We start from the raw sequence: 10,910 nt of genomic DNA on the forward strand, positions 1-10,910 counted from the left end.
TCTGTAAACGCCTCGGGGAGAGGTTTTATGACAACGGAGCAGCTGTCATTCGAGCTGATGAATGGACCTGGAAACGTCAAATAATCGGGTCGCGGGGATCCGCAGCAGTCCTCAGAGCAACACGTCTTCGGCTGTGGCAGCACAGTGACTCCTTTTCTGTGCTCCTCCAAACCAGTGAGAAATATTCGGGATTGGATCAAATCCACTGAAGAAGAAATGGAAAGAACGGAATCCGTGTCACGTTATTGTCAGTGGCGTGGATGTGCTCCCGGCCGCCGGACAACTCCCGAACCCCAGCAACGCCAGGAGGCAAAACAGGCAGCATTCCACGAGAAACGGGCCCGGTACTACATTAAACTGCGTATTAAGAAGATGCAAGCCCCTTTCCGCGTTTCGCTGCGCACATCACGTAGCGCGTTTTGATTGCGCATACCTGACCCGTTTCTTAAACGGAAGGCACTCGGGAATATTGCAGAGAAACGGCGCCACTGGTGGTTTGTGAATATCAAGAATTTCGCTACTGCTTCAAAGATGAGACAGCCATGGCAAGATGGTTACCTACCAAGAGAGTGCGCGTTCATACTAAGGAAATATTTGAACATTGTAATTTGTCTGTTAAACGTATTTATGTATAATGAAACACTGTATTAAAATAAGAAAATACTGCCTTTGTCGATTTGGCTTGAAAACAAAGCCAGTGAGACCTGCATTTCAATTCAACACAAATATACTGAAATGTGGGTTTCGTGTCGTTGACACAAGACTGATTTCTATCTCGAAACATAGTCTTCTTCGATAGGTCGTGCACTGGGGTGGATCCCTGTCAAGTCAAAATATAAACACATGAAACGAACTACATTTGGAAGATTTTGAAAACATAGCAAATCTCATTAATTTCAATTTTAAATGAGATATTGCGAATTGTGAAGCTTTTGTCCGTATTGCAGTAATTACAAAAAAAAAAAAAAAATCGTGATTCGTGACTGGGTAAGCGATGCCGGGCCATGGCCAGGTAGCGATGTTTGAAAGATTGCCATATTCTTTAAGGATGTCCTTGAACGCAGATCTCATCTGTACATGCGTGAAATCAAATGTTTAAAAATGACAAGCGGTTTTGTATAATAGTGCATTGGTGTAATAATGCTTGCAGCTGCAGGCATTCAAGGTTTTAAGCAATGTGATAAAACGGCAGGTGCACCATTGCAAAGGTGAAAATTTATTCAAATACAAAGACAATTTCCCGACTGAAAAAAGATCCTGACAGACGAACTGAAACATTTCTTGAGCATGTTTATTTTATAATTTATTATATATATTTAATTATAATTCTATTACAAATAAGTAGAAAAAATTCAAACAGCTCCCTTGACACAAACTATTGTGGTTGTAGTCACGCTGCATACAAAAATTGTGCCATGTATTTATTTTTTATTTTGTATACAACCAAAGAAAAATCAGACCAAAGAAAAGACTCCCCCGTATCTTGTGCCCCAGATGGTACATTCCGGTCGCGTTTTCATTCTCCTCCCTTCTGCCTTCAGTGCCCTCCATCTCCCAGCGTTCTGTCATTTTCTAATGTTAAGGGCATTGTGATCCTTGTGGTCCTGTGGTCCTTGCATCTTTTAATTATCCGAGTAATTGCTAGGAAGCAGCAGAGGAGGTACGTAATGTCCATTTTGTCTCATTAGACAGCAGCATTTATTGACACTTATTTATGTAAAACGTGTCCAATCTGCATTGACACGTTCATTTTCAGTTACTATGCATTAATGTTTGTTCAGTGGGCTCTGTATATTTCACTGATGCCCCAGTCATCACGCAGTACTTATTATTCACCTCCATCTTGTCCTCCATTTATAGGCCCTATGAGCTATGACTCAGGAAGTTTGACAGATTACTGCATTGCATTGTTTTGCATTGTATTTGCATTGTTGTCTGCATTAGATTTGATCATAGAAGAACAAATGAAAATTCAGAAGACAAGAGGAGTTTAGGCTCTGCAAAGCTGCAGTAGCCTAATATTCCCATGCGCTAGTTATCCTGAAAGCTATGGTTTTGAAAAGGACAGTAGTGGCACAATTTCACATAAGGGTTATGTCATAGCTGTTTCAACCAAAATACTAACAATGTATACAGCCTCAAAATGCACCCATCCAAGTGATAGCTCTTGCAAGGTCATATTTAAGGCCCTCCAATCACAGGGCTGCTAATGCAATACAGTGATTATGAGTATAAAGGCTTGTGAGTATGTCTGTGTTTCCTCCATTTAGCAGATTTCATGTGAAGTCTGACCCCGATTTGGAGAGATTATCTTCCCTCTTTTTCTTTAGTGAAGCAACACAGAGCTAGCAGCAGCAGCAGCATCACCGACAAGCCCACACTTTGGTCCCGGAATCCATGGAAGCCAAGGCCAAGTCTGCTGCCCAAAGGGCCATCAAAAGCAGAGAAAAGGGAGCCAGCAGCCCCACGTAAAGTTGAACCTGCCCCAGCAACGCCGGAACCAGAGATACCTCCTCCCCAGGATGGGGCGGCAGAAGGTGATCCAGGTGATGGGGCTGCGGGCAGCTGCACAGACTCTCTGGAGCATCTGAAACCTTTCCTCATTGGTGGTGCTGTGATTGCAGTTGGAGCCATTTTGATTGGGGCGATGTTGCTAGCAAAGAGAAATTAAAATCCTAATCTCGAAAAATTAACTCTATGTAAAATTGGTTCACAAATAATCATGGTAGATTTTGAAGATGGGGAGTTGCTCTTTTTTTTTGGCTAGCAAACATATATGTAAAATATTACTAAGCAATGAAGCAGCTAATTTTTTTTTATTGCAAACATTTTATGCATGAAATTTTAATTTACAATCTGTTAAAACTACACCATAGTGCTGAACATACGAGACGATTATTTCTGGTTGCTTATATCTGCTTTTTATTATTTCCTCAAATGTTGACAAAAACACACAGTATTTGCGTCGTATGTTCAATTTCGAAAGAGCTCCAGAAAATTGTACTCCTGGTGTGGAAAATGCAGATTCTAGAATTCACTTTTTTTTCTTTGAAAGAGCAGAGTTGTAAAAATGTTACATTATATGACAAAAGACTAAGGGATTCAGAATGCTGAGGTTTATGAACGTCTTGTGGGAGAATATGACGTATATGGCAGACTAGTGTTGCAATGTTATTTCTTGAAGTAGATTGTAGAATAAGAAGAATTTTTATGTTAGAATCAAATGATGTGACAAATCAATAGCCTTTCATGTACAACACAACATCTGAAAATGTTCTGCATCTATATGTTCACCTCTTATCGTAAATACTTTATTGCGGACCAGTCATTAATGGTCCCGTATCGAGTTCAGAGCCTGCAGTTGAATCAGGCTTCATTTCACTGTGCGTATTCCATCAAGAACAACTATCCAGAACAACCTTTGTGTTTCAGTACCTTATTAATATCTAAGTATAGCCGGGCACAATTAGAGTGCTAATGTAAAGGAAGTGGATTAGTCAAGCAGTCGTCATTTCTATGTCTGCACACATTTGCGCCCTTGCATGTGTTCCCAGCATTGTCTATTCACACAGTAATGTCCCAGTTGAAAAACTACACACCACTTTTCTCTGGTTGCAAGTGAACATTTTTGCAACATAGTCATCACAAATGTTGTATGTGTGTACATTGTTGCATTCTACACCCTAATGCATCCAAACAATACAATGCCAAAACTAGAACTAACTTCATCTGACCTTGTACAAATAAGTGTACCAAAAAAAACCATCTTCTTTTAATAACTTAATAACAGCAGCGTATAAATGCAATAATTCAGGTAGGATTCCTCAGTTAGCACATTATGTTGTGCTGTAGCAAGTTATTTCACATAGATGATGCGATGTAATAACACTAGTGATGGTCAAGTATGATGTTTCATAAAATGGCAATGATGTTAGAGGTGATAGAAAGTACAGTATGTATTTATGGTGACTGTAATGATGGTTATATTTTTGATATATTACTACTCTCTCCTCCAGTGTACACAAAGAATGTGGTTGTGATGCAACCTTTATTAAAGGAAGTGAACCAATGGGTATTTGTTTTCTCTGAGAGTCCAAAGATAATGCAAATTGGGAAAGGTTGTTGCTGGCTTACCTACTTTTAAGGAGAATATATCCATGTGCCACCAATAGTCTAATTGCAAACATCACAGGACCAAACCCAGAATTCAGGTGAGCCGTGCTGGTTGTTGCCTGGGGCACTTTAATGTCATTCCCAGTCAAACAACAAGTACCAATAAATGGAAAAATATCAGTACCCTGAATTAGATAAATATGGGTGGATTTATCTGCCTAACTCATGTTCCACGAACGCAGTATTAATCTCAGTGGGTGTGCGTAGAACATTAATATAAAGAATTTCTTTTGACTTGACTTGTCCTTTAATAATTATGTAAACAAATTCTTGAGACCTTTGCATAAATAACCCTTTTCTGATGTCTTTATATATGTATGGCTATTAAAGCAGGCCCATTTGTATGTGGAATATATATTTAAAACAAATGTTCCTGTGAATTCAATTTAAAAGAACTGTGAGTAGTATTTGTCGTGAACGTTTTTGAGAACGCTTCTGCATCAACAAGGACAAATGTAAAAAATACTCATTTTGCCTCTACACAAATAATAATAATAATGTAATGAATGTAACCCACAATGCATCATTCAAGGAACAGCCGCAGATGTTTTTATTTTTACATGAAACATGGTACCGGAAGTGATGTACGTGTACCTGATTTTACCGGGAATATTTTCTAAAACGAAGAACTCTACCTTCGTGCTTTGGAGCTCTTTGGTCGCTATTATACTTGGTTTGACATACTGCAACTGAACCACTGAGGGTAAGTTCAAAAAGACCTTGACATTTGTTCTTCAATGTTGTTAGTAATTCGTAAACTCGTGCATGGAGTCAGCTACCCACGTTGATGCTAACATCGTGGCCAAACCATGGGGTTTTGTTGTTAGCTTAGCATGAGCCCACCAGAACCAGTCACGGACGCTATATTCAGACATTATGAGAGCTTTTATGATTTTACCACCGTTAAAGTGGTCCAACAATTGAAAATATTTACTCATAATAAATAATTGTAATACATACATTAATAACCACGACTCATTCTCACCTCCAGTCCGGTCCAATCATTAGAATCTGTCTGACAAAATGTAGCCAGCCACAAGATCTCCAAAATTTGTGACAACAGAAGAAAAGTAATGAAGTAAATAATTAAAAAGCTGACATTAGAAACAGCTTTGTAGCAGTTAGAAGTACACATAAACACCACCTATGCTGGTACTATAAATAAAAACAAATACCAAACTCTTGTCGATTTTAAATGTGTTTAGAGTTATGTAGGTAGAAGTTATTTTGAATGTACCTAGTGAGGTGTCCAATTTATACAAGTTCCATGTATGTTGGAATTAATGTTTTTTTTAAATGTAATTACGTTTCTAGGTGTCTTGAAAATGATCATCCCAGTGCGGTGCTTCACATGTGGAAAGATCGTGGGTAACAAATGGGAGATGTACCTTGGCTTACTCCAGGCAGAGTACACCGAGGGGTAAGAAAAGCAAATCTAAAAGTATTTTATTTTCCTAACAAATGTCGATTGCCTATAGTACATACAGGTTATTTACAGCCTGCAGTCTGTCATTAACTTCATTAAATTGAACCCTTTCTTCTCACTTCCTCAGTGATGCGCTTGATGCCCTGGGGCTGAAGAGATACTGCTGTCGAAGGATGCTCCTGTCTCATGTGGATCTTATTGAGAAGTTGTTGAATTATGCCCCCTTGGAAAAGTAACTGCTACCGGCCTCCTTTAATAAGAATGTGATCTTTGGAAGGTGTCTTCTTTATTTTGATGCAAAAATGCTTTGACCACAATATTTTCTTTTTTTAAATAAAGGTGATAAATGTCACATTTCCCCTTAGTGTTGTACTGTATGTCCTGTGATAACCATCAAAGAAGACTTCGATAAAAGAAATGGAGGAGCATCAGATTGACTTAATTACAAATATACATAGTTTGTTGTAAATTTTTCAAATTCAACTCCGACAATAATAATACTTTTGCCATTTTAAAGTGTACTTCCAGAGCTCCCATATTGAGGTCTTGATGGGTTAAGGGAGCAATATTGTAAAGTTTGATAAATATATTTTATTATATAATACCATTTTTGTGTCGCATCTTGTATTGGCCCAAATAGTCCCTGTGGTTTATTTTAATGCATGGCAGATATGCCACATCACTTGCCTATGTCTTTAAATCTATCATTTATTTTTTCAATTATGAGGTGACCCTAGTTAGTAAGCCTGTCGGTCCCACCTGCTTCCTCATTTGACATTGAGATGTCAGATATTTTGCTGCCATCAGTATTGATGCTGAAAAACGGAGTGTCTCAAATTCACCAGACCAAGAAAATGCCGTATTGAATTGAGATGGCCGAGCCAAGACGGCATCACAGCTCATTCTCGACAAATAGGTTTGGAGAACTATTATAAGCTTACTTTAACATAGCCAGTGTAACAAAAACTGTAACATACATGTTGGCGAAACAATTGGAATTTAAATGTATCCCTAGATATCTCCTTGGTAGACCTGAAGAAAAATCTTACAAGAGTGACAAACACATTCAGATGTTCGGGTGGATTGTTTTATATTACAAAAGACAACAATGACACTGTGTTAAATACATTTAAGTGTCTTGCACATGCAAGGATTCCTTCTAATCCGAATGACTATGCACACAGTATTTAATTTGAACAATTGAAGTCCCCGTAAGAGTAGAATGAAGAGACGATGCAAACTTCTGGAGACACATCTTTTGTCTTTTTAAAAGATTGTGTCAGAACAAAAATTGTGTCGGAAGAAAAATCTGTAACCTTCATGTATGTCAACGGGAATCTAAAAAGAAATTAGTTTAATTTTAAAAAAAACCTACAAAATATGAGCTAGGTATTCCACCCCCTTCAAAATTATTTCAACATTATGCTCAAAACATGGTTTTCCTCAAAATTTGACACTCCCCGTTTTTCAGATGTATGAAACTGAACTCAGGTTCTTCCATATCTTGATGCATGTGATTTTCCAAGGCACGATATCAAGACCTGACAAAACATTTCAGACACTAACCCAAAAATGGGACAGAAGGAACTTTAGTGACAAAAGCTCTTCAAATAGTTGCTTTGACCAGGTGCTTTTGGTCCGATATACTTGGTCAGCTGCGAGGCCCTATGCAGACAGGCAAATCACATCTGGTTAATTCTTTTGAAAAGGTGGACTTACAAATATTTCAAATGGGACCAAGAGGTAGATGGACCGGAGTTAAATTTCAAGTCAAAGCAAGTTATCAAAAAATCAGTGACATTTCAGTTTTATGATAAAAAGGAAACATTGTTAGATTCTGCTTTTGCTTTTTTTTAAATGTTCAAATTATTTAGGTAACAATTAAAAAAAAAAAATTAGCATAAAGGCAAAACAAAAACATTGAAGGGGGACTAAGTACTTTCTGAAAGCAATTTTTGACATTTTGCAATTTCAAGTGACATGATAACCTAAAATGAAATGCAATTGTTCTGGTGGTAAAATGATCAGTAACCACTCGAGAGTAAATGTACAGGCGGCGGGCATACCAGTCGGTCATTGTTGGTTTTGATGGCGGTCCGAGAGTTAGAGTGGCTCACGAGGATGTGCTGGCTACAATGTTACAAAGTCAGCGGTAGCGTTCTCTGTAATCTCTGTGCCTGTCCCGTGAACGGCCCCGGTCCTTTCTCGACTCCAAGAACGTTCTCTGTGCCTTCTTGACGTTCCAGCGCCTTCCCAACGAGGCGAACCTTCTCTGTGGCGCTCTCTCTCCGTTCTCGCTCCCGATCTCTGTCTCTGTCCCGGTCTCCAGAATTACTGCCACTCCTATAGAAAAGGTGTGATACTGAAGTATTGAGCCTGCCTTCTCATTTATATCTTCTCTATTTATATCAGTTACCTGGGTCCCCAAAAGTTGAGTACTGTTACTCGTAGCGGTCTGAAAAAGTGATATCGAACATCCCTTATTTTTATAAATCATGTACTTTGTCTGAATTCAGCCCAATTTCCATGCATGGTATGAAGCATGCAAAAGCAAACAAACCTATAGCCACAGTTTCCCTGGATGGACACCAGGCAGTCTTTGAGGGAGGTGACGAGGGCTTGGCAGCGCTCATCCCTATACACGCTGGACTGCTTGATGATAGCAATGGCTGTCAACAGCGTTTCCATCGCCACTCTCTGGTCTCCTGTAATTGCAAACATTTGCAGTGTCCAAAAAGTGTTGATCGCAGATTGCAAAAACATGTAGCGTACACATACATAGACTAGAAAGATGCTGGGAAATCCCACACAGTTGAGTTGTCCCAGTGAGTCCTCAACATTAGGGTTTAGTCCAACCTTCATACTATAGTACCCCGAGAATTCAAACTTGTTTCAATAGGCTATTCTTTCTTTTGTAATGAAGTACCGTATGTCTCAGATTTGCAGCGAAACACGATGGGATCGGGTGCACTTACCAGCTGTTGCACCTGTCACAGCCTTGGTAATGGCACTGCTAGCCACAGCTTTATTTCTCTTCAACAATTCTTCATAATCTCTGTCACCCTGAAATGTTTGCAATGCACAAAGAGAGATACAGTCAATCTGATCAATGAATAATGCAGATGCTAAGATATTGTTTCATAGCTATGAATATTGAATTGTGGTTGGAAAAAGACTGAAATCACACGCATCCTCACTTTGTTGACCGTAAGCTTGACTTCTGTATCTGTCTTGTGCTGGGGTAAAGTAAGCAGGATTTATATGCAGACTTGGAGGCGGCTGGCTTGGTGCATTGAAAGGTGGAGGGGGGAACAGATGCGGCGGAGGGATGTTGATCGGCACCGGTGGGAAGGGAGGAGGTAGCTGGCCAGGATACGGGCTGGAATGTGGGGGAAATACATTTCCAATTGGATGTGATGGAAACGGAGTGGGTATGCTGGGAGGATTGTTATCCCATGAAACTGACGAGGACACTTGTGAATCGGTGTCCTTGGAATTACCGCGCATTGGGAAACCTGTGAATAGCACAGAGCACTTTTGGTGAATCCATGTAACATTTGCCATGAATGTGACTCATGCGCAAAAATACTGGTCCACTTACGTTTATTAGCGACATCCTCAAACACGCTGAAGTTTTGATAAGTGGCGAAACGGCAGTCTATGCTTTCCCATCCAGTGTACAGAGGGGAATTTTCTCCAACAATATTTTTAATGAATTTTCTGAAGTCACCACCACCTTTGCATAGCTGTAGTTATGAGATGAAAATGTGCATGAAGATCAAGTAGCGGTATTCAGTAGCTAATTGAGGCTTAAAGACACGTATTATGGAAAAGCAACTTTTTTTGTTTTTAAAATCATTAAAAAATGTTCAAGACTTAAAGACGCAGATCATGGAAAATCAACTTTCTTTGCTTTTAAAAAATATTTTCTTGTGTATCTGGAGCATCCAGGAGTGATTTCTCCGTTTTCTATGACGTTTTTTTTTATCTATTACATCACATAACTACAAATGTCAACCGGAAAGGGAGGTGCACATCTTGCGGCCTTGGGAGTGTGAAGTATCTCATTTGCAATTAAAGAGACCGCCCCAAAACGGCTTGCTCTGAGCCGCACCTCAGAACAAGTCGAAAAGAGGGACCCGTGATGGAATTCAGACAAAAGCATCGTTGTTCCACTTTATATAGACCACAACTAAATAAGTAAAACGTAAAACAGTAGAATTATTACAGTGAAAATGGATGGATGGATGGATATTTAGGCTTTAACATACTTGAAGAAATGGAAAAGTCACTTACCCTCTTGATTGGCCATTTGCTTTATTCTCAGCAAATTTTATTTCATCAATATCCCTCACCCCTAATTTATGGGTCATAAGCAGCAGATCCTTGTCAGATGTCCACTAAATGGTAATGGATATAAGGGAAGAAGGACCGGTTACTTTACAGTAGATAGTTTGCATGACCAATTTATGCAGAGATGAAAGAAATTCCAAAGTGTTTATATACTTTTTCCTACTCAATAACCCCAAATAGCCAATGAAAATGCTTATAGTGTTTATATACTTTTTCATCCGCTCTAATAACCCCCCAAATAGCCGATGAAATTCATGTACTCAGACTAACTACTCATCTTAATTAATGTACAGAAGGCTACTGCAGTGATTCCCAACCTTTATTAAGCCAAGGCGCACATTTTGAGTTCGGAAAAAGCTCATGGCATACCAAGAAAACAAAAAATGTCACGCAAGAGGATACACATATTGCTTTTATACTTGTAGTTTCTGCCAGCTAATCGAAGATTATTTTTCAAATAGAAGATCACTTGTCACTTTTAGTCTCTGGCATAGACAGATGACAAATGTTTATTATTTATTCGGAAAAAAAGACGTTTTTGAACCAATTAAGTATAGTTTTTGTTATTTGTTGAGCTCTCAGCCTTTCACCGCACACTAATGTGCGCCGGCACACTGGTTGACAATAACTGACAATGTAAAACTTACCCAAGAGAAATTCCCAATATACAGTGAGAATTTCCGTGCCTGGTTTGATTCCTTTTCCTCTGCTTTCACTGTGGTGACATTACCTTTACTTTAGATGATGTTCCACTGCCAGCATCTGAGTTCAAAGTGGTTTTCTTGTCTTGATCCATTGAGCTCGAAAGTACAGCATCATCAAAAAGGTCGTTTGCCTCATCTAGTCTGTCCAAATCCTGTGGTGAGATTAAATAAATCAGATCATTTCCATTTCACCGTGTGCAGGGTATCAACAACAACAAAAAAGGACTACTTTGCAATATTTGTACTCCACGGTA

The 10,910-nt window shown here is 39.1% G+C and overlaps 2 protein-coding genes across 2 annotated transcripts; one reads left to right on the forward strand and one right to left on the reverse strand.

Moving 5' to 3' along the window:
* Positions 1–4,752: 4,752 nt before the first annotated feature.
* Positions 4,753–5,963, forward strand: LOC119120979 (DNA-directed RNA polymerases I, II, and III subunit RPABC5). Its single transcript, XM_037248274.1, has 3 exons — positions 4,753–4,876; positions 5,488–5,593; positions 5,727–5,963. Exons 2-3 carry the CDS (start codon positions 5,499–5,501, stop codon positions 5,833–5,835), a joined length of 204 nt encoding a protein of 67 aa, XP_037104169.1. The 5' UTR covers positions 4,753–4,876; positions 5,488–5,498; the 3' UTR covers positions 5,836–5,963.
* Positions 5,964–6,664: 701 nt separating this feature from the next.
* On the reverse strand, positions 6,665–10,829 carry LOC119120839 (cleavage and polyadenylation specificity factor subunit 7-like; the record flags this gene model as incomplete). The annotated part of the gene is given in 11 exon segments (XM_037248056.1): positions 6,665–7,801; positions 7,804–7,887; positions 7,890–7,942; positions 8,160–8,304; positions 8,575–8,654; positions 8,787–9,114; positions 9,201–9,263; positions 9,266–9,345; positions 9,896–9,999; positions 10,600–10,656; positions 10,689–10,829. Coding segments are annotated over 11 exon segments (1,191 nt in total), but the record flags the coding sequence as incomplete, so codon positions are not given.
* Positions 10,830–10,910: the final 81 nt, after the last annotated feature.

This window comes from Syngnathus acus, chromosome 3 (genome assembly GCF_901709675.1).
Source record: "Syngnathus acus chromosome 3, fSynAcu1.2, whole genome shotgun sequence".
Lineage (NCBI taxonomy): Eukaryota > Metazoa > Chordata > Actinopteri > Syngnathiformes > Syngnathidae > Syngnathus > Syngnathus acus.